Source organism: Eubalaena glacialis, chromosome 5, assembly GCF_028564815.1.
Source record: "Eubalaena glacialis isolate mEubGla1 chromosome 5, mEubGla1.1.hap2.+ XY, whole genome shotgun sequence".
NCBI classification, from domain to species: Eukaryota; Metazoa; Chordata; class Mammalia; order Artiodactyla; family Balaenidae; genus Eubalaena; species Eubalaena glacialis.
In genome coordinates, this window is record NC_083720.1 from 75449896 (window position 1) to 75474349 (window position 24454).

Consider the following 24454-nt stretch of genomic DNA (forward strand, 5'->3'; position numbering starts at 1 on the left):
ATCAGCTCGGTGCTTTGTGACCACCTAGAGGGGTGGGATAGGGAGGGTGGGAGGGAGGGAGATGCAAGAGGGAAGAGATATGGCAACATATGTATATGTGTAACTGATTCACTTTGTTGTAAAGCAGAAGCTAGCACACCATTGTAAAGCAATTATACTTCAATAAAGATGTTTAAAAAAAAAAAAAAAAGAGAAAAAGGGAGAAGACTCAAATCAATAGAATTAGAAATGAAAAAGGAGAAGTAACCACTGACACTGCAGAAATACAAACGATCATGAGAGATTACTACAAGCAACTCTATGCCAATAAAATGGACAACCTGGAAGAAATGGACAGATTTTTAGAAATGCACAACCTGCCGAGACTGAACCAGGAAGAAATAGAAAATATGAACAGACCAATCACAAGCACTGAAATTGAAACTGTGATTAAAAATCTTCCAACAAACAAAAGCCCAGGACCAGATGGCTTCACAGGCGAATTCTATCAAACATTTAGAGAAGAGCTAACACCTATCCTTCTCAAACTCTTCCAAAATATAGCAGAGGGAGGAACACTCCCAAACTCATTCTACGAGGCCACCATCACCCTGATACCAAAACCAGACAAAGATGTCACAAAGAAAGAAAACTACAGGCCAATATCACTGATGAACATAGATGCAAAAATCCTCAACAAAATACTAGCAAACAGAATCCAACAGCACATTAAAAGGATCATACACCATGATCAAGTGGGGTTTATCCCAGGAATGCAAGGATTCTTCAATATACGCAAATCAATCAACGTGATACACCATATTAACAAATTGAAGGAGAAAAACCATATGATCATCTCAATAGATGCAGAGAAAGCTTTCGACAAAATTCAACACCCATTTTTAATAAAAGCCCTGCAGAAAGTAGGCATAGAGGGAACTTTCCTCAACATAATAAAGGCCATATATGACAAACCCACAGCCAATATTGTCCTCAATGGTGAAAAACTGAAACCATTTCCACTAAGATCAGGAACAAGACAAGGTTGCCCACTCTCACCACTATTATTCAACATAGTTTTGGAAGTGTTAGCCACAGCAATCAGAGAAGAAAAAGAAATAAAAGGAATCCAAATCGGAAAAGAAGAAGTAAAGCTGTCACTGTTTGCAGATGACATGATACTATACATAGAGAATCCTAAAGATGCTCCCAGAAAACTACTAGAGCTAATCAATGAATTTGGTAAAGTAGCAGGATACAAAATTAATGCACAGAAATCTCTTGCATTTCTATACACTAATGACGAAAAATCTGAAAGTGAAATTAAGAAAACACTCCCGTTCACCACTGCAACAAAAAGAATAAAATATCTAGGAATAAACCTACCTAAGGAGACAAAAGACCTGTATGCAGAAAATTATAAGACACTGATGAAAGAAATTAAAGATGATACAAATAGGGCTTCCCTGGTGGCGCAGTGGTTGAGAATCTGCCTGTCAATGCAGAGGACACTGGTTCGAGCCCTGGTCTGGGAGGATCCCACATGCCGCGGAGCAACTAGGCCCGTGAGCCACAATTACTGAGCCTGCGCGTCTGGAGCCTGTGCTCCCCAACAAGAGAGGCCACGACAGTGAAAGGCCCGCGCACCGCGATGAAGAGTGGTCCCCACTTGCCGTAACTAGAGAAAGCCCTCGCACAGAAACGAAGACCTAACACAGCCATAAATAAAATAAATAAATAAATAAATAATTTTTAAAAAAAAAAAAAAGATGATACAAATAGATGGAGAGATATACCATGTTCTTGGATTGGAACAATCAACATTGTGAAAATGACTCTACCACCCAAAGCAATCTACAGATTCAATGCAATCCCTATCAAACTACCAATGGCATTTTTCACAGAACTAGAACAAAAAATTTCACAATTTGTATGGAAACACAAAAGACCCCGAATAGCCAAAGCAATCTTGAGAACGAAAAACGGAGCTGGAGGAATCAGGCTCCCTGACTTCAGACTATACTACAAAGCTACAGTAATCAAGACAGTTTGGTACTGGCACAAAAACAGAAATATAGATCAATGGAACAGGATAGAAAGCCCAGAGATAAACCCACGCACATATGGTCACCTTATCTTTGATAAAGGAGGAAAGCATATACAGTGGAGAAAAGACAGCCTCTTCAATAAGTGGTGCTGGGAAAATTGGACAGGTACATGTAAAAGTATGAAATTAGAACACTCCCTGACACCATACACAAAAATAAACTCAAAATGGATTAGAGACCTAAATGTAAGGCCAGACACTATCAAACTCTTAGAGGAAAACATAGGCAGAACACTCTATGACATAAATCACAGCAAGATTCTTTTTGACCCAGCTCCTAGAGAAATGGAAATAAAAACACAAATAAACAAATGGGACCTAATGAAACTTAAAAGCTTTTGCACAGCAAAGGAAACCATAAACAAGACCAAAAGAAAACCCTCAGAATGGGAGAAAATATTTGCAAATGAAGCAACGGACAAAGGATTAATCTCCAAGATTTACAAGCAGCTCATGCAGCTCAATAACAAAAAAACGAAGAACCCAATCCAAAAATGGGCAGAAGACCTAAATAGACATTTCTCCAAAGAAGATATACAGATTGCCAACAGACACATGAAAGAATGCTCAACATCATTAATCATTAGAGAAATGCAAATCAAAACTACAATGAGATATCATCTCACACCGATCAGATTGGCCATCATCAAAAAATCTAGAAACAATAAATGCTGGAGAGGGTGTGGAGGAAAGGGAACACTCTTGCACTGTTGGTGGGAATGTAAATTGATACAGCCACTATGGAGAACAGTATGGAGGTTCCTTAAAAAACTACAAATAGAACTACCATACGACCCAACAATCCCACTACTGGGCATATATCCTGAGAAAACTATAGTTCAAAAAGAGTCATGTACCAAAATGTTCATTGCAGCTCTATTTACAATAGCCCGGACATGGAAGCAACCTAAGTGTCCATCATCGGATGAATGGATAAAGAAGATGTGGCACATATATACAATGGAATATTACTCAGCCATAAAAAGAAATGGAGGTATTTGTAATGAGGTGGATGGAGTTAGAGTCTGTCATACAGAGTGAAGTAAGTCAGAAAGAGAAAAACAAATACAGTATGCTAACACATATATATGGAATCTAAGGAAAAAAAAAAAAAAAGGCCATGAAGAACCTAGTGGCAAGACGGGAATAAAGACACAGACCTACTAGAGAATGGACTTGAGGATATGGGGAGGGGGAAGGGTGAGATGTGACAGGGTGAGAGAGTGTCATGGACATATATACACTACCAAATGTACAATAGATAGCTAGTGGGAAGCAGCCGCATAGCACAGGGAGATCAGCTCAGTGCTTTGTGACCACCTAGAGGGGTGGGATGGGGAGGGTGCGAGGGAGGGAGATGCAAGAGGGAAGAGATATGGGAACATATGTATATGTATAACTGATTCACTTTGTTATAAAGCAGAAACTAACACACCATTGTAAAGCAATTATACTTCAATAAAGATGTTTAAAAAAAAAAAAAAACTCTATAACAAATGATAATACTGTCATTGCATGTTTTTTATTCATCATTGTCCTGAAAACATGAATGAAAACCCAGTGTGTGAAATGTGAATAAACAAAGTTATGTTTGGGGGGGCTTTTTTTGTTTTTTGTTTTTTAATAAATTTATTTATTTATTTTTGGCTCCATTGGGTCTTCGCTGCTGCACGCGGGCTGGCTTTCTCTAGTTGCGGCGAGCGGGCTTTCTCTAGTTGCGGCGAGCGGGGGCTACTCTTCGTTGCGGTGCATGGGCTTCTCATTGCGGTGGCTTCTCTTGTTGTGGAGCACAGGCTCTAGGCACATGGGCTTCAGTAGTTGTGGCACATGGGCTCTAGAGCACAGGCTCAGTAGTTCTGGTGCACCGGCTTAGTTGCTCCGCGGCATGTGGGATCTTCCCGGACCAGGGATCGAACCCATGTCCCCTGCATTGGCAGGTGGATTCTTAACCACTGCGCCACCAGGGAAGTCCCCAAAGTTATGTTTTAAGACATGTATTTCCAGAAATCAAATATCAGCATTTCATTTTTCTCCTTTTTAATTATTTTTCTAATATAATAAAGGCAAAGTATATTAAAATATTTAAATATAACACGTTCTGTTAAAACTCTGGTTTATTAACTCACACATAACTGGCAAACATGAATAATTTTAATATTACACAAAAATATCTCTTCATTTGTCATTTTTTCCTCATTGTAACATTTTGTGCCGCCAAATAAGAGCAGCTGAACACAAAGTAAACAAACATAGCTGAACTCTGCAAGCCACAAGAGGAGCTGAGCGCTGATTACATTCCTAGTTCTTCTTGGCTCTGCTTGGCCACGTGCACTGTCTTGGAAGTGCTTCCTGTTTGGTTCTCCCTGACCTTCAGTGCATTTTGCCTTTGCCTCCATAACCAAACAGCCTCAGCTCCTCTTTACGTTACCTTCCAGTGAGCTACCTTCAACTCTTCTGTTCACATAAAATCCCATATATGCGGTAACGTTTCTTTATCTATAGTCTTTATCTATAGAAATTTGGCCAATCTTTTTAACTGTGCTAGTATTTTTATCGTTTATGTTAGTGCTCTAATTATAAATTTGTATCGATTTTTGAATGGGCTTCTGCTAGTGATATTTTTTTTATCACGAGCCCTGATAACTAGTATGTGATTTTGCAAAACAAGTTTTCCAGGAATGCGTGTAAATTATAGCAAAAGCACTTATACTAATATGTAGACAAAGGTGGCAACTCTACTAAAATTAAACTGTTGGTTGGTGGGCAGCACTGTCAGGGAAAATTTCAAATGTTAATTCAACAGTTGGCATAAGAGAGCCAGAATCTTGTGTAGAAAAGATGGTTTCGGAGTTTTATAAATAATGTACGAAAGGTTCAGAGGGTAGCATGAACACATCGGTTTACATCCTCTTCTCATTTCATCAGAAAGACAAAAAGGAATTAAAAAGGGAAAGGAACACACAACAAAGAGATCGTGAGATAGTCCATAAGCAGACAAGACTTCAAGCACTTTTCCTCCCCATCTGTTGGTTATCTTTGTAACTTACATTACATACTTAAACTTTCTTCTTTGTTCTGTCAATTACAGATGGCATGCTATGGCTTTTCGTCTTCTAAGCAGAGGATATTAGTTCCCCTTACCCTTCCCTCTACTTCGTATTTCCCCCTTTCATCTTCCAAATCATTTGTACTTTTATTTTCATCCGGTCAAGATTGATAGCATTTATATTTTGTTTTGTAAACATAATTTAGTCTAATGTGCTTTTTCTATAGCATGATTCGAAAACTTCAAAATTAGTCAATAGTGTTTGTATCATTATAAACTATATAACTATTAATGACAGACCCAATGTACAAGCTATGATTACATTTCCTTATGCATATAATACACTTGGATCCTAGAATGCGTATGGGCTTTTTCTGAGGGGGTGGGGGAAGAGCATTCCCTGCTTTAATCAAAGTTGTAAAGTCTCCTAATTTCAAATACACTGTCTTATCTTTGAAGTCCGTGTTGTGTTGTTTGTTTTTTTTAAATTGAGGTATAGTTGATTTGTGGGGGTTTTTGTTCTTTTTTTTCCCCCTCCCTGAATACTTTACTACCAAACTCCTTCATTCCCCAGTTCCATCATGGGCAGATTGTTCTTTAGGCCTTTTTGCACAGTCAGCAGCCTGGAACGCCTTTTATTGCTCTCCTCTATAGGAACACCGCTTCGCTAAATCCCTGATTTTTCTTTCCTGCTATACTGCCTTGTTTTGCTGGACACCCTCAAGTAACTTCTTCGGAAAAGATGTGTGGAAAGCAAAGTTCTCTTACCTCTGAAAAGGCTTTTTCTTGCCCTCAAAGTTTAATAACAGTTTATCTGGATCTGCAATTCTAGGTTGAAAATAATGCACTGCTTCATTATCTTCTGGCTCAGGGTTGCTCATAAGAAATGTGTGCTAGTCTCATTCTTGTTCCTTTGTAGATAAGCTTCTTTTTTCCATCTTGAGGTTCATAGGATCCTCTCATTCTCTTGTAACTCTGAGGAGTCACAGTGATTGTGTCTAGTTTAGAGGGTTTTTATTCTTTCCACTTGCTTTTCAGTTAAGCCTATTCTATATACTTGATATGTCTTTCTTCACATCTGGGAAACTCTTACATTCTTTCTTTGCTAGTTTCCTGTCCTCTGCTTTCTCTCTCTTTCTGAAACTTCTAATAGTTCTTGGGCCTCCTGACTTGGTTCTCTATATCTTTTATCTTTGGTATCATATTTTCAATGTCCTGTTCTTTCTACAATTTAGGAAATTTTCTTGATTTATCTTTAAACTTTGGCTGAATTTTATTTTTACAATAATATCCTTATTTCTAAGAGCTTCTTTTTTAACAAGAGCTTTATGAGCTTTAACTCACATACCATAAAATTCACCCTTAAAATGTACAATTCACTGATTTTTACTATATTCACAGAGTTATGCAATCATCACCACTATATAATTTGAGAACATTTTCATCATCTCAAGAAGAGAGCCTATACTCAAATTTCCCCAGTTATGAAAAAGATATACAGCTATAAATCCATACATATTAGAATACAGCCTGAATAAAATTTTCAGTTGGGAGATGTAACTGTACTTAGTTATACCAGGAAACTGAGAAATAGCAGAAATGAGAACATTCAGGTAATTATAGCTATATTAGAATTCTGGCTCTTTTATATGTAATAATACTATGGTCATGCACTAAAAAAATTTTTTTAATTGAAGTAACAGAGGAATAGAAGAGTACTAAATCATGCAGCAAAACAAACAGTAAAAATAAACTTCCTCCCCTCCCCCCCAACCAAAGGCTTTGCCTAGAATACGTGACAAGTCACTGCAGCAAAGAGGGGCCATCTGCCCAGAAGATACAACCAATTTCAGACTCAGAAGCCTCAGGTATAATGGAGGTGAAAAGTGAGGGGTATAACATAAAGTAAAGCTTACACATCTTAAGTATGTAGTTCTGTTCACTGTTACACACACATCTATCCACGTAACCACCACCCAGATCAAGGTATGGAATATGTCCAGAACTCTAGAAGATTCCATCAATACCTACCTAGTCAATAAGCTCACAACAGCAAACCATTACTTTTAACTCTCTCAACACAACTCACTTTTTTGTCTGCTTTTGAACGTCATATAAACAGAAGTATACAGATATACTATTTTGTGTCTAGCTTTTTTAATTCAACATCATCCAAAATCTCAATCTTTTTTTTCTCACTGTGTTTTATTGTTCTGTATGACTATAATAGTTTCTCTATCCATTCTACTTTGAAGGATAATTAGGTTTTATAGTTCAGGGCCATTATAAATAATGATGCTATGAACATTCTACTACATACCTTTTGGTAGACTCATTTCCATTGGATACATGCCCAGGTGTGAAACCACTGGATCAGTGTACACTTATCTAAAGTTGATACTGCCAAACAGTTTTCCATGGTTGTATCAATATAACCACACATTTTAAATATGATCAAACTTAACATAATTTTAAAAGTATACATACATGTTTAAAACCTGGCACAACTGTATAATTAAGTTTCCTTCATGGTATTTTACACTGGGTAGCCAAAACTCTAATAAGAGAGAGAGAAAAAAAAAAAAAAAGTCACAATGGAAACCACATTGCCATACTCTTAGTATGCACCTTTATTTTATTTTTCTCATTGTTTGTTTACTTGCTTATTTACTTACTTTCTTACCTAATTACATAGAAAAGGCCTGGAAGGCAAGATACTGATTTCGGAGCAAAGGTTACATTGAAGAGTAAGATGATAGGGAGGGGGGATAGACAATTACTTTTTATTTTACTAATGTTATGATATGAATTTTAAAGACTATTTTACTTTTTAAATAGTCTCTTGGTTCTGATATAAAATAATGTCTGTTTCATGTGGAATGAACAGACCAGTATTTTTCTCTAGGAAATCTGAGTCTATTACTCTCACTGATTTGTACAATGGATGAAGCATTGGCTTTCAACAGAAAAAGAAATATAAGAGTAATAATAACTGTCAGTTTCCCACCTCTACTGAGGTCAAAGGACAAGGAAATATGGTTAACATGCAGGTGGAGAGATTTAAGTCAGACATGAGAAAAAAATTCCACGATCGTGATGACTATTAGGCATTGAAACAAGTTATTAAAGGGGGGAAGAGAGAAGACATTATAAATCTTCTCCCGTAGGGATTTGAAGGGCAGTATATACAGCCAACTGTATAGTGAAACTTAGATAAAACCCAGCTGGGAATCGATGTCCACTTTTGTAACACTATAAATACTGAAGAAGGATTTCCTGGGATATCCTTTAAACAGTATATGTTTCTTGTTACACAAATTTTTGAGCTCTGTAGTATTACAAAGACAGAATAAGAAAGTAATGTGAAAAGATCATTTTAATTATATGAATCAATTCAATCAAATGGATCCAAAATTGAGAAATCTATTGCAAGATACATTTTCAGGATAGTACAGAATAAAGTATAACTGCTGCAAGACCATAGGTCACAAATAGAAAATAAACAGCTCTCCCTGAAATTGATACAAAAACAGTGAAATATAAAACCACCAGAAACATTTACAGTTTGGCTTTCTTTGGAAATGCAGCCTTCCTGAGGCTAAGTTAAACACTGCATCAGTGTTTATAAACTCAGCAGAGAGCACAGAAAGGAACAGATAGATTACCCCTGTTATCTAAGGGGCAGATTACCAGCCTGCCAGGTAAGGAGCCTTTCCTTGGTGGGTCTACCCTGACTTGGAAAGAATAGCCTCCAAGTAAAGCAACTCCCACCCCACAGCCATGGATCTTCTCTTGGGGTTTTTAAACTCCTAGCCCATATTCTCATATGTTGAGGATCCCTTCTGTTGAGAAAATATAAAGATTAATAAGAAGAGGAGGAGGAGAAAAAAAGAAGAAAAAGATGCACCAATTAAAGTTAAAAATATAGAGCCAGAGGGCAGATGCTTGAAGATGGGATATTAGAAATTCAGATTCCCATTTTGTGGATGAGGAAACAGAGAAACAGAGGCAATTCAGGTTCTGTTTTAGGTGATGAAGTGTAAGAAGGAAATATTTGCTTAGTGACCTTAAGGCTTTCGGGCACTATTAATTATTAATTCAATAAAAACTCTTTGTCTCTTTCTCTAGATTCTCTTCTTCTTCACGCCCCTAAATGGATGTGTTCCTTACGACTCTGCCTTCAACCCTCCTCTCACTCATTCTACTTTCTTTTCCTGGATGATCACCCTTATGTTATATTTCCTTTAGAAATTCACTACTTAGGCTCCAACATAATCACTAGGTAACTAAATCCCCAATCTCCACTTTCACTTCTGGAAATCATTACTCTAGTCACATGTTTTCCAACTAAGATGATCAGGAAGCAATCATACAGGCAATGTAATTCCACCCCTAAATCCGGTAGAACACTCTTCATATGCAATTGTATGACCATTGGTCATTATTTTTATAATGTCTTTTATCTGCCCAGGAGATAGTAAATAATTTTATCATGCTATATCCTCCTTTTACAGAACACGCTGAATTTCACAAACATTTATATGTTACATAATAAATCATCTCATCTAATTGTCGGGTTAGCAGACAATAGAATCCCCATTTTGAAGACAGGAAAACAGATTCAGAAAAGTTGATTAACTTGTTCATTTGAAAATAAGACAGTATTTTTTCATGTTTCCTATCTCCTACAAGGACCTAATTATATACTATGAACGCATAATATATACCTTTTAAATGAATGAAAATAATTGTCTATTATGGCTAAATCTGGATAATGTATGGAAAAAAATTCAATGAGTTTTCCCCCTTCTACTGATTCCAATGATCTCTAGAAAACTGTGCTAATCTTGGACCCCGGAGAATATGATACTCTTTTAAATAATGGTTCTCGGAGGTGTTCCATGGACCCCTGGGTCCTTGAGGCACTTTCAGGTAGTCAGAAAAGTCAGAACTATTTTCATAATAATACAAAGATGCTACCTGATTTTGTTACTATCCTGTGTTTGCATTGATGGTACAAAAACAGTGGTGGGTAAAAGTGCCAGTGCCTTAGCACCAATCAAGGAAGTGGTACCAAATTATATGAGTAGTCAGTTTCACTTTCAGAATGGCCATGATAAAAAAGCAAATGTTACTAATTTTATCAAATCTCAACCCTTAAGAAAACATCAATATTCTGTGTAAAGAAATGGGAAATATACAAAAAGCACTTCTGGGGCAAACCAAAGTATCAGTGAAACCATTACCTCAATCAAGGAAAAGCACTGATGTGATTACTTGAGTTGTGAACTGCTGTTCACACTGTTTTAATGGCATAAAATTTGTACTGAAAAGACAACTGAAAAAGTATGGTTCTTCACACATTTTTTCCAACAAGTAAATGAAGTGAGTCTGTCACTTCAAGGAAAACAATTAACAGTTTGTATTGTCAATATCGAAACTCAAGTTTTCAGGTGAAATTATAATTTTGGAAAACTTGTATCTGCCCCTATATCTTTACATTCCTAATACTTAAAGATTTTCTAATGATATCAGTGGTGATATTGACAAATGTGGCTTTGTTATATTGTATATGTCAACATTTCGAAAATCTGCATAATTTAAAGAACCAATATTGTCCAAGTGACTAATGTACAATGCTATAAAATAATATGTGCATAAAAGAGCCACTCAAAGTGCAAGAGACACCAATGGGTTTTAATGTACCAGAGTATGGAAAATTCAGCAATATGGTTTCATATTCCACACTGCAATTAACCTGTAAGAAATCACCTCTTGTAAACCTGGTGTAGTATCAAAGAATATCTGCAATTTTCTGGAAAGTTATTAAAATACTCCTCCCTTTTTCAACTACGTATCTTTGTAAGGCCAGCTTTTCTTTATATACTTTATCCAAAATAATATATCACAACAGATTGAATGAAGAAGCAGATATGAGAGTACAGCTGTCTTCTATTAAACCAGACGTTAGAGATGTGCAAAAATGTAAAGTGGTACCACTCTTTCCCTACATTATTTTATTTGAGAAAATATAGTCATTTTTCACAAAAATATGTTACATTAACATATAATAGGTTTATTATATTTTTATATTAATTAATAAATATTTTAAAAATTTTCCCTGAATTCCTGACGTGATATTTTCTTTCTATCTATCTCACGTTTATCAATAGATATACTTCACATAAACAAAAGCTCTTGGTGTCCACATAGTTTCTTTTTTTGTTGTTCATAGGTTGTTGTGAACCCCAATAGCTTTTTTTTTTTTTTTTTGGTCGCACCACATGCCTTGCAGGATCTTAGTTCCCTGACCAGGGATTGAACCTGGGCCCCCAGCAGTGAAAGTGCTGAGTCCTAACCACTGGACCACCAGGGAATTCCCCTCAATAGCTTTTAACAATGTAAAGGGGTTCTGAGACCAAAAAGTTTAAGAACTAATGTTCTAAATCAGTGTCACTCTTGGATTCCATAGGAGGGAGATAGAAAAAGCCATCCATTAAATAAATACATAACAAATACCAACTGACAGTATTAATTCAAGAATTTATTTATTCATTCCATAAACACTTACTGAGTATATAGTAACTTCAAGGTCTTGTGTTAGGTGTGGACAATACTAGGAAGCACAGATAAGAATTCTCAGCCCCAACTACTCAGGGTCTGGTGGTAACTGCTATAATAGAAGCATGAACAAAAACAGTACCGATAGGGATAGAAGATGTCATCTTTTAGAAAGAATGACAGGGGATGTGAGATATGATGGAGAAAATGTTGGGGGAGAATTTTAAAAGCCTGGAGAATGAAATGAGCATTCTTTTTTTGGAGGGAGGAGAGAAGTAGGGTAAGGCTTTAAGATCAGTAGCAATTATTAACCAATTATCTATGTGCAAGGCACAACAGGGGATACAAAAATATCTACAGTCTTCCAGGAAACTAGAATTAAGGTAAAAAAGCACAAAACAATTATCAGAAAGAGGAAGATAACCAGAAGAGCAGAGTGACATGAAGACCAAGGGAAAAGCATCAAGAAAGAAGACATGATCAGATGCTACGACATATCAGGAGGAACAAGAAATATCATAAAGGAAAGTTGTAAATAGAAATATTAATGCATATAACTGAAAGTAGAAATACACATTGTCCCTCTACTACTCATTCACATGCATCAGGCAATCCATTCATTCAAGCAGCAAGTACTAAGCCACACACTATATACCAAGCCAAACAGCCAATGGAGAATATGAAATGGACACTGTCTAGCAAAGTTTTGGATCCACACACATTTAACTATTTTGCACTGTGGTAACTACTAAGACAGAGCACTAAGAGGAATAAGAGAAAGAGCTGTGGGTCCTCAGAAGCCACAGCAATCAACGCAGCTTGCTGAGGAGGGTGTAGGAAGAAGGTTAAAGGGGAATTAGATATGGTTCCACAGAGAAAGTGACATTTGTATTAGATCATGAAAAATAAGGTGCGTTTGACAGGAAAGTGTTTGTGTGTGTGTGTGCATGCGTGTGTGCACAAGCACGTAGTGTAAAGTGAGTGGTTATATTAGTCAAGGTCCCAGCAGGAAAAAGATGGCACTCGAACAGGAAAAATAAGGCAAACATAACAACAGGAATTTCTAAGAAGTTAGGCTAAGGGAAATCAGGAGTGTTAAGGAAAACCAACAAGGGAGGGGTAGAGGGAAGCAACCAATTGCATCCTGGCAGGGATGAAGCCAGGCAAACAGTACCCTAACCATACCTTCCCCCCACCCTCTAAATCTCCTGCCCATGCCTCCCACTGGCCAAACCGAACTGAGAGGCCAAGGGCAGAAAAGCGTGCTGAGGCAGTCCATAACGGTTAGCCTCCAGAAGCACAGGCAGAGAAGGGTGGAGGGGATCTGGAGGGACAATCAAACGAGAATATTTCAGGCGAAAACAACAAAGACCTGGATCTACAGAAGTTCCTGCTGAGGAATGGGGAGTAGGGAAGAAAAGCAATTTGAGTGGATGGGTGAAGCATGAGGCTAGAAGTCAGAAAGATTTGTAAAATAGCATGCTAAGGAGTTGGGACACTATCTTCAGGCAATGGGGAACCATCAAAGGGTTTTAGACAGAGGAATGGCACAACCATATCTGTGTCTGTGGCTCTGTAGCCACTCCTCCCACCCCCAATAGTTTGATTCCTGATACAGAAGTCAGACAGACCCGGGTTGTATCCTGGCTTACTTGCTATAAGACTATCAGTCAGGGCCCAGGTAGAAGGTAGAAAACACACCAGTTATTTAAGCAGAGAAAATTTAACATACAGAATTGTTAACTGGGTAACAGAAAGGTAAAAAGAGAACTCCAAGGTATCATGCAGGCAGCAACTGTTGGAAGCAGCTACCACCAGTAGGATGGAAGAAACACAGAGGCTGGAATTACACCTCTTGAGAACGGAGTGCTAATTGGCTAGGCTGGTAACTCTGAGGAGCGGGTGCCATGAAGCTGGTTCTGCAAGTATTGGAAGAACTGCAAACTGGATTCAGTTGCTCCCACAGGAGGGACCTGCCACTGCTGGGGTGAAGAAGTGCTGCTGGCATGACATTGACAAGCAGAAGCAAAATGCACAGGCAGCAGGCGGAAAGAGGCAAGTTGCTTCTTCCCTTTCCAGCCTTGCAGTTTCCCTCTGGCACCCCTTATCAGCGTAGCCCACCAGGAAGCCAGCTGAAGAGCAGAATGTGGTCTGCACAGTGCCAGCCCCAGCACCACAGAGCAGAAGGGTGGGTTGAGATCTGGGGCGGGTGGGAGGGGGGAAGAGTACCAAATTGACAAGACTACTGGGAGGATTAAATGAAACAAACTATGTAAACTTGTTATAATGCCTGAAACAAAGTTGCTATCCAATAAAAGTCAATTCCCTTCCTCATTCCCCAAACTGTGGCAAGAGCTAATACATGAAGACAAGGATATGTGAGAGTTCAACAGTGAACATTCCCTATGAGGCATACAGATTTTCTTATCTCTTATCAATTACCATATATCAAATCATATGTTAGTCTTATTAGGTTTTAACCTATCCATTTTGCAACGTTTCACAATCTCCACACCCAGTTCACACACGCACGCACACATGGATGTGTATGCATACATGTTCCCCTTAATCCCAAACAAAATTCTCCATAATGAAGGCAAAAGATATAAATGTGACCAAAACACAGAACTGGATGAACTCAATACCAATAGTAGGAAGCAGAGTACTCTCAATAATGTTGAAAAAAGTATACGTCGAATAAAATTTTAGTGTTTTGATTTATTGCTATTTTTCAAAGCCAGTACTGCTAAATTCTAAAAGTAGGAAATGATAGTGGGTGTGGCATTGGTGGGAAGCAAAAGCACTAATTTCATCTGGGACTTCATTAAGTATGGTGTCCAAAAAGAGACAAAGAACAACACATCTTTACTCAGCTCTGGACATCACATTTTAGGACGGACATTAACAAACTAGAAATTTGTCAGTGGCTCAGAACTAGAAAATGTGTTGGTTAAAGGCTAGTCTTTTCACAAATGGTTGAAAAAACTCATCACATTTAATTTGGAAGGGAGAAACTGATGGTGATTATATGGAGCTAACACTCCAGTGCCACAAAACAAGGAGAGTAAATTCAGAAGCTTCACAACACAATGGATCAGATTATCATCTGGAAATGTAGCTCAAGAGATTTTCCTGTAAAAGTGTGACCACAGAGGCTTGGGAATCCCAAATACAACCAAGGTGATTTGGGGGGTGAACAGAGTCAGGGAAGAGGTAATAACTAAGCTGAAAATGGAAAAACTATTTAGAATTCTGCTTAAAGAAAGAATGTGTTATCAAAAGGGAAATATTCAGCATAAAGACTAGAAAAAGACAACTTAAGCGGAAAGAATGAATTGGTACATTTCCAAGAAAGAAAGGGGGAAATCATCTAATTTGATTTGTTTGTTTTGATTTTACTCTCATCAAACAACCCTCTTATAATATAGTTTCCCACGTAGATTTCCCCACAGATAGAATATAACTGCAGCACATCAATTCCAGTTTGCTTGATAATCATAATCTTCACTCTGCTCAGAGCTTTCTTTCTCCTTCAAAATTCCAGGAAATAGTTTCCCCATCTTTATGGATAAATAAATTGAAATTTGGCTAATAAGCAGCAGAACTGTGATTCACCTCCATGTGTAACTGACTTTGCACTCCATCACAATCAGGAGAGCTGGAAGTCCCAGAAAACAGAGAGAGATGTACAAGAAAGTGGCAACAATCTGGTAGTGAATATCACAAAGAAATGAAGAAGAATGAGGGCTGAGAAAAATGCCCTTATATTTAGTAGCCCAGAGGACTTCACAGCAAAAAAGTACCAGAAGCCAGACTACACTAGATTAATAAGCAAGAAAATAATAAAGAAACAGGTGCTGAGCATAGAATACTTTTTCAAGAAATCTGGCTGCAGAACAAAGAACAGTGTCATAAAGAGATCTGTTTCACTTTAGCCCTAATAGGCTCCTTCTGCCAGCCATTAAATATAGCCACTCTGCAGAGAGCTATGGGAAAACCGGTGAAGATCCCCCAACCACAGTGTCAGGCCAGAGGAACAGATTCTCTGTAAATGGAGAGAATGAGATGGGCATCTTCCTCTGTGAGTGAACATTTTGGGTCCAAACAAATGGGTTTCTTAGAGTCCATTCGTTTTTTACTTTCAGAATACATTTTCCATGATGAAAAGCCAGTGGGAAAAATACAATTCAGTTTACAATGTTTTAAAAAATCACTTTTCTGGAACATATATGTTTAGTTAACTGACAATTTAATAACAATCTCTTGGAAAGAAGGCATATGTTTATATGTGAAATGATAAAATGAATTGTTTTCTTTCTTTCGGCAATTCAACTTTTTTCCCCTAAGAGAATGATGTTTATTTCTCTTGGTGCTCATGATGTTTTAATATTAACTTACCTTTTGCTGAGAAATTTTATATTTAAGAGCTGAGGCTTCAATAATGGGATCCCTCCCAGTGAATTTAAATATAAGAAAAGTCTTCAGTCTAGAATTAAAATATCTGTTTAATGTCTCAAAAATACCAGAAGCCTCTATCACAGTCAGAAAAATGTGTACTTCAGTAGAATTTACAGCAGGGGTTGAGAGAACAGTGCATAGTTTAAAGTACATTTCATAGCTTTAAATGCTGCTAGAAAAAGCATTCCAGCCATCTAGGATATCAGAGCATGATTTTTCTTTTTTAAATGATAAGCAGATTTCAAATATCAATGTTTTATTATGTTTAAATTCCAGCCCTTTTCCTTACTGTTCATAGTTATGTATCTGTTGATATATGGAAATGAGACACACCAGAAATTCTGACCAGTGATATGAAGCAGAAATGCATAGCCACAGTGTGTTATCTTTTACTAAATTATAGTTGGCACACAGATAGAATAAGATTTGGGCCAATCTTTTTGGTCCTTCTTACAACAAAGTTGGCTAACAATTGTCTGATTCTTTCCTTCTTTTTTTTTTTTCCTCTCCTCACCCTCCCCCATGTCTGGAGCTTGGGGATAAATCAAACCATCTTATCTCAAATTTTTTTGGTTGACAGAAAGCTCAAATATTTAAATTGAATTCCTTATGGGGCTACCCGCTTTCCCCCCCCCCCCCCCCCCCCCCCCCGGCTCTGATTATTTTTAAAAGATACAGAGCTTTAGAAATGTAAAGTGTTTTGATCTTTCAAGAGTCCTGCATTGATTGAGCAATAAAAACTGATTTATGCTCTGTGATAGCATCATAAGGTTTTATCACTGAAATGCAATATAAATTAACCTTATCACCCAGACCCTTTGCGCATTCCTACTTTTCTCTATTCATGATGTGAATTAGTTCTTATTTCAACATACTCACAGATAAGGAAATATTTTAGGTAAACATATGTTATTAATGTGTACCTATAACTGTGAAAAGAAGAGAAAAGGAAAGAAAAAAAGGAAAGGAAAGGAAGAAAGAAAGAGAGGGGAGCGAGGGAGGAAGGAGAGAAAGATACAAGAATTATAGTCAAGTGCCAGGATGATCTCAAAGAAACAACTTTATTTCTACTTCAAAACAACATGTAGGACTCTGGCATTGGTTGTATGAAGTTAGGATCATTTTATAAATAAAAAGCATATTCTCTCACATTAGAATGTCTAGATTTGAATTCCAGTCCTACTCCTTATCAGATGTATGGGCTTGGGCAACTTAATTTTTCTCTATTCCAGCTTCTTTATCTGAAAAATGGGGTACTCATAGTACCCGTCTCAGAATTACAGTGAAGATTAAATAACACATGTAAAGAGTTAGAAAAAACCTGGCACATCATACGTGCTCAATAAATGTTAGTTATTTTCACTTTTCTTATCATCCTTCATGTTCCTTAAAGCCCTCATATATAATCACCTAAGACACTGAAAGTTATGATTTTTGTTCATATTATGACCCTCTAATTTTTTTACTTCTATGTTCATCCACATTTTTTTACTTCCAAAATTTTGTTCTTCTATTTCAACTTGACAGTTTGTTTTTTTGTACTCATTAGTAATCAAGAACTTGAGTGAGAAATCTCAGCAAGAAAAATTTACCCATCTAGTAAAATGTACTAATATTTATTGGCTACCTAAGAGCAGATTATAAGAGAAACCTTATTTTTTAAATAGAGAAATAAACTTTTACAAGTTTCCAGAAATAAATTCTACCTATTAAAACCAGATTCAATATCCATATTTAAATATTTCCATACTAATAAAATTAGTTAATTTAAAAAGGGTAAAACCCCAGATGCCTTTTCTCAAATAAAAACATTAGTTCTCTGACTTTTTAATCCAAAGAAAAAAGCCATTTAAAATGTAAATTCCATTGCAGCCCCATTTTTCTAATACTAAGGACAAAGCTCCATGTGAAAAAAAAATGAGAAATGAGAAAAATTGGGCATTTCATACTATGGTGAAGAAGGGGTAACACTGATGTGACCAGACAATCGGCAGACTACTCTAAGGGTGAGAGGCCAGGACAGAACATGTCCATCTCCTCAACTGATTTGTCAGCACAGTCATTCATTCGTCAGGTCTAAACTAATAAGAGATCACTTCTCCACAGTAAGTGTGGAGGTGGGGGTAGCGGAGTAGGAGTGGGACAGAATGAAGGGGAGGAAGTTCAGACCAATTTTGAGAGTTCTAGATCAAATAACTAACAGCATGATGCCTTGTAAGCAAGGACTCTGCTGGACTTCCCAAAGCTGACTCTAAGAAAAGAGCTCACGGTTGAGCCCCGAGGGCATGTGTACAAATTCCTTCCCTACTCTTTCATCAGTTTACAAATGTCTTCAATACTTTTACCTAGATGCCATGCTGGCTGGTTGGCCCACAGATCAGAGCAGACTTAAATGAACTTCCTCAGAGCCGGCGGTCACTGTCTGTGGGTAAGTGGATAACTTACCCATACTCATCTTGATTGGCAGGTTTTCTCTGCTTGCTGCTTCCACTAGATGTCTCCGGACTTCCATCACTGCCTCTTTGTGCTTGGTGTTCAATAAGGCTTCCCACAGGGCTCTGGCTGCCGGGTCACTGCAATAAAACCACAGAAAGAGCTTTAGGGTGAATTTCTACTGGATAACGGAAAGGGTGGCCAGCAAAATAATTTCTTAAGCATCTTTTTTGAGTACTAATGTAGTCCTTCCCACTGACAGTTCTAAGTATTAGGATGAAATAAAGAACATCTAACCCATTCTAATCAGCACAAAATATTGAGAAATTAAGGAAACAATAAAATCAAGCCACCCAAAAGAGGGGGGGGGCATACTGTGCTATGAGAAGTATGGGAAAACTGCATGACTTTTTTTTTTGAGAATTTGCACTTAAAAGTATTTCAGAGTATAACTGAACATTGCTAGAGTAACATATAAATGTTATGTAAGCCAAAATTAAATACATGTCCAAAAATGATGTATCAGTGATTACAAGCATATAAATTTCAGGTAATATACTTGTCTGAGAAACAGAAGGCAATCAGCAATGAGAATTCCTACTCAAAAATTACTCAATAGAATTCCTAACAAGCCGATTTCCTAGTGAATGACAATCAGGAATTAGGCTATGAAACGATGGCCTTAAGTAGCCCACTTTGGGCCTTGGGTTGGAAGGACAGCACTGACAAAGCCCTTACAATTAACCGTTGATAAGAGCCCGAAGCAGGGCATTATGCAGGGTCTCATCTGGGCTCACTTCTCCAACAGCCCTCTGTCTCACCCAACGTGGCACATCCCCATTACAAATGAGTACAGTGTTCTTTCCGGAAGACCTCTGCATGTAGCCAAGTATACACATTTGTAGTAACGTTTTAAAAACTGAGTACAGGGGGCTTCTGGTGGCGCAGTGGTTCCGAATCCACCTGCCAACGCAGGGGACACGGGTTTGAGCCTTGGCCGGGGAGGATCCCACATGCCGCGGAGCAACTAAGCCCGTGCGCCACAACTACTGAGCCTGCGCTCTAGAGCCCGCGGGCCACGGCTACTGAGGCCCGTGCGCCTAGAGCCCGTGCTCCGCAGCAAGAGAAGCCGCCGCAGTGAGAAGCCCTCGCACCACAAGGAAGAGTAGCCCCCGCTCACCGCAACTAGAGAAAGCCCTCGCGAAGCAATGAAGACCCAACGCAGCAAAAATAAATAAATAAAATTAAAAAAAAAAAAAAAACTGAGTACAAAGAAACAAAGATGAGGGCTTCCTTGGTGGTGCAGTGGTTGAGAATCTGCCTGCCAATGCAGGGGACACGGGTTTGAGCCCTGGTCTGGGAAGATCCCACATGCCGCGGAGCAACTAGGCCCGCGAGCCACAATTTCTGAGCCTGCGCGTCTGGAGCCTGTGCTCCGCAACAAGAGAGGCCGCGATAATCAGAGGCCCGCACACCGCGATGAAGAGTGGCCCCCACCTGCCGCAACCAGAGAAAGCCCTCGCACAGAAACGAAGACCCAACACAGCCATAAATAAATAAATAAATAAACCCAAAGTTTAAAAAAAAAAAAAAAAACAAAGATGACTTCTTTTCCCTTTCTAAGGACATTTTCCTCCACTTAAAGCTCCAGACACACCTCCTACTATCCAGTTAGCAAGTTTGAAAATTAATACATTTTTTAAAGTTTTATCTTAAAAGTTGTATCTAATAAGATATTTAGTTCTAAAATTATACCTAATAAGGTTTATCTTTCACGTTTGAATTTGATTTGGAATGATGGAATGATGTATTTCACACTGAGTTTAATGTCTGACACATAATAAAAACAACTACTATTTAATGAAAGGTTATTATCTATTTTTTCTGCGTGAACTAACATCACTGCTCAACATATTCCACTTGTTTTGATCTGACCAAAACTGTCATCATTAATATTAAAATTAATATTCTAAGTTTAATTTTTTTTATTTATTTATTATTTATTTATTTTTATGGCTGTGTTGGGTCTTTGTTTCTGTGCGAGGGCTTTCTCTAGTTGCAGCAAGCGGGGGCCACTCTTCATCGCGGTGCGCGGGCCTCTCACTATCGCGGCCTCTCTTGTTGCGGAGCACAGGCTCCAGACGCGCAGGCTCAGTAGTTGTGGCTCACGGGCCTGGTTGCTCCGCGGCATGTGGGATCTTCCCCGACCAGGGCTTGAACCCCTGTCCCCTGCATTGGCAGGCAGATTCTCAACCACTGCACCACCAGGGAAGCCCCTCTGAGTTTAATTTAAATGAGCAGGTAACTGCATGCCAAGCCCTATTCTCCGTGGTTGGAATATAGAACAAAACAGGACAAAAGCTTCCAATGATTTATTGTCTGGAAGAAGAGGCAGACATGTAAGCAAAGTTGCTCCACGCTCAGGTGGAAGGGGAGGGGCAGTAGAAGTAAGTGTAAAGGAGACGGTGGGAGCTGCTCTAGGAGGGCCCTGCCTTCCTTGCCAAGGCTTGTTGACTTCAGTCTGTAAATGATGAGTAGCCAAGGAACATGAGATTGATTTCACTTTCTGAGAAGGGTAGCATAGTTCAGCAGTCATGAGCAAAGTCTTCATCATCACTCAAAACTAGGTCTATACTTATAAGTGGAATCTAAAAAATAATACAAATGAGTCTATTTACAAAACAGAAACAGACTCACCAACATAGAAAACAAACTTACGGTTACCAAAGGGGAAAGGGAAGAGGGGGAGAGATAAAATAGGACTATGGGATTAACAGATACACACCACTATATATAAAATAGATAAGCAACAAGGATTTACGTATAGCACAGGGAACAACATTCAACAACTTGTAATAATTTACAATGGAAAATAATCTGAAAATATATATATATATGTATAACTGAATTACTTTGCTGTACATCTGAAACTAACACAATATTGTAAATCAGCTATACTACGATAAGAAAAAAAAATTCTTTTTAAAGTTAGGTCTATTTGCCATGGGGCTTTGGGAGAGTTACTTAATTTCTCTAAAGCTCTGAAGGCAATGGAGAACCACTGAGGAATTTTGAGCAGGGGAGGTACACTCCTCCCAGTTTCCCAAATTTATGGTCTACAATCATTCCCTACTTTTATTCTCCAAAGCATCCCAAGCCACAGGGATTTCTTCTATACTCTCAACTCTACATACAGAACCTCTAGAGTAGAACTTTACTGCCGCCCTCTTTTCCATGAGAATAATACAGTGTCTCCAAGATCACAGTAGGTCAGCTAATGCTGTGGTTGCCCCATCAGACTACTGTAATGGTTAAAATATGGGCTCTGGGGTCAGATAAATCTGAGTTCAAATCCCACCGTTCTGCCTTCACCCACAGCAGCTCCATGGCCCCTTTGAGCCTCCGCAGGCACTCCAAGCACAGGGACCTCTTTCCCTCCTTTGCCAGGAATGCTCTTCCTACCAACATCCCTCTCTCTCTTCAGGTGCCTGCTGAGATGTCACCCTCACCACCCGTGTAAAAGAGTGATGACAGCCCACCCCAGCAACTTATTCCAGCACACCCTTCCCCCTCACACGGTTTTACTGTCCTGCATAATTCGTATTACCATCTGATTCATTCTACGTTTCCATGTTTCTCTGTCTCTTGTCTAGCTCCCTTATGGAAGGTAAAGTCCTTCTATGAAAGCAGAGATTTTTTTATACTCATTGCTAATTCCCCACTACCTAGAATAGTGCCAGGCCCGTCATAGGTACACTCAACAAATACTGAATGAACAAACAATGCTTGCTGGTTGCATAACCTCATGCATGTAACTAATCCTCTCTTTTCCTCTGTTTTCTCACCTGTGAGATGGAAGTAACACAGTGACTACCTCACAGGGTGGTTGAGGGTTAAATAAGATAATGCACATAAAGCACTCTCCTGATTCACAGTAAATGTGAGGAGTTGTGTGGTGGTGGTGGTTGTTACTATTATTACTATTGCTGTGAAAGATACTGTCTTAAAATTCAATATGCTCAAGGGTTTGTAATATATTAAATGAATCCACTTAATTATATTGAGTATGTTTTTCATACAATCTCGATTTGTTCATGTATACTGAAGTCACCTGGGGCTTGTACTCTCAGGTTCTTTTCTATTAAAACATTAAGAAGAAATATATAGTTTACATGGTCTCTGACACCGATGTGGAGCCGGGTCATGAAAATTGCTTTGTCGATATAAACAATTCTGATTGTCTAGATACGACAGTTGCTAATGTCTACTTTCTCTCCAAAACAGTTTTCTGAACATATACCCCTGCATTACACATGGTCATTTAAAGTTTACCAAGCTAACATTCATGGACTAATTCTGGTTCTCTGAAAAATCAGCACTGAAGAAGATCAAAGTCATACTTACTGGCAGCTCTGCTGTGTCCTGCGCCCACTTCTTCACTAAGTCATTCTTACTGCTGCTTGGTGGCTTACACATGTACTCCTATATCTGCATCTGAGTTGAGTGCAGGAGTTAATCACTGCCTTTCTCTAATATCCTCATAAAAGTTGATCCAATAAACATTTCACACTATTGAAGTTTCACATGAAATCATGTGAAACTTGGACACATGAGGTCCAATTTTATAAGTCAAGGAAAGTTCACTGAAATTCACACTATAATTACGACAGTATATTTTATATAATTCTCTATCCTCTCCAAACTAGTTTCCTAATGAGGGAATAAGCAATACACAGAGGGCTATCACAAAAGGGTCAGTGTAGTGCACTAGTGGTAGCAGCACTGTAGACTGGTAGAAGCATGGGTTCTGGAACCCAACCACGAAGGGTTCTGGCTCTCCCACTTGCTGGCTCTATGACCCTGGCAGAGTTAATTAACCTGTCTATACATGTCTCTTCCTCTGTTGTCTGGGGATGGTAATAGTACTTATTCAGTGGGTTGTTATGAGAAATGAATATGCTAGTATAACTAAAGACCTAGGACAATGCCTGGCACATAATAAGTGCCCAATAAACACAGCAGCAGCAGCAGCAGCAGTAGTAGTAATAAAAAGATCCATGGTCAACAGAGAGCAGAAAGTAACACAACATTGTAAAGCAACTATACTCCAATAAAAAAAATTTTAAATAAAATAAATCACTAAGATTTCTAGGAAAAAAAATAACTAACAAACAGACATAGAGAACAGACTTGTGGTTCCCAAGGGGGAGGGGGGTAGGGAAGGGATGGACTGGGAGTTTGGGATTAGCAGATGCAAACTGTTATATATAATGGATAAACAACACTGTATAGCACAGTTCTACTGTATAGCACAGGGAACTATACTCAATATCCTATAATAAACCATAATGAAAAAGAACATGAAAAAGAATGTATATACAGATATATAACTGAGTCCCTTTGCTATACAGCAGAAATTAACAACATTGTAAATCAACTATACTTCAATTAAATTTTTTAAAAAATCAGTGGTCAGGATCTTTTCATAAGATATATAGAAGGAAGCCTGTTTTAGAAGTACATTAGTCTCTTCCACATACTTACATACACATATGGATAACCACTGTCAGTAGGTTCATTTTCTAATATGAAAAGGTCAACAATATATAATGCAGAATTCATAATGAAACATATTAAGTCCAACTCAAGCAATTGCCCTACATAAGACAGTTTGATGTGAAGAATTCTGATTTTCAGGAATAAAATAAGAAACTTTACTACAGATTACTTAGAGAATCAAAGCTACAGGGAGTTAGAGTTTTTTGTACAAAGATATTTAAGCAATGACTTTGGTGCCAGCTTCTTACCTCATCAATTTAATACTGAAATTCTGTAGACTGCACACTACAAGACATTTTAAAACTACAATT

General features: G+C 38.2%; 1 protein-coding gene and 1 non-coding gene across 2 annotated transcripts in view; both read right to left on the minus strand.

Annotated features, from left to right (window-relative positions):
- Positions 1-24454, minus strand: part of SCFD2 (sec1 family domain containing 2) — a 410854-nt gene that overhangs the window by 343386 nt on the left and 43014 nt on the right. The window contains exon 3 of the mRNA XM_061192275.1: positions 18597-18724. Within this exon, the coding sequence (XP_061048258.1) occupies positions 18597-18724 (128 nt within the window). The remainder of the gene's footprint in view (positions 1-18596; positions 18725-24454) is intronic.
- TRNAE-UUC (transfer RNA glutamic acid (anticodon UUC)) lies at positions 11436-11508 on the minus strand. The gene has a single exon. It is a non-coding gene; the product is annotated as a tRNA-Glu (tRNA).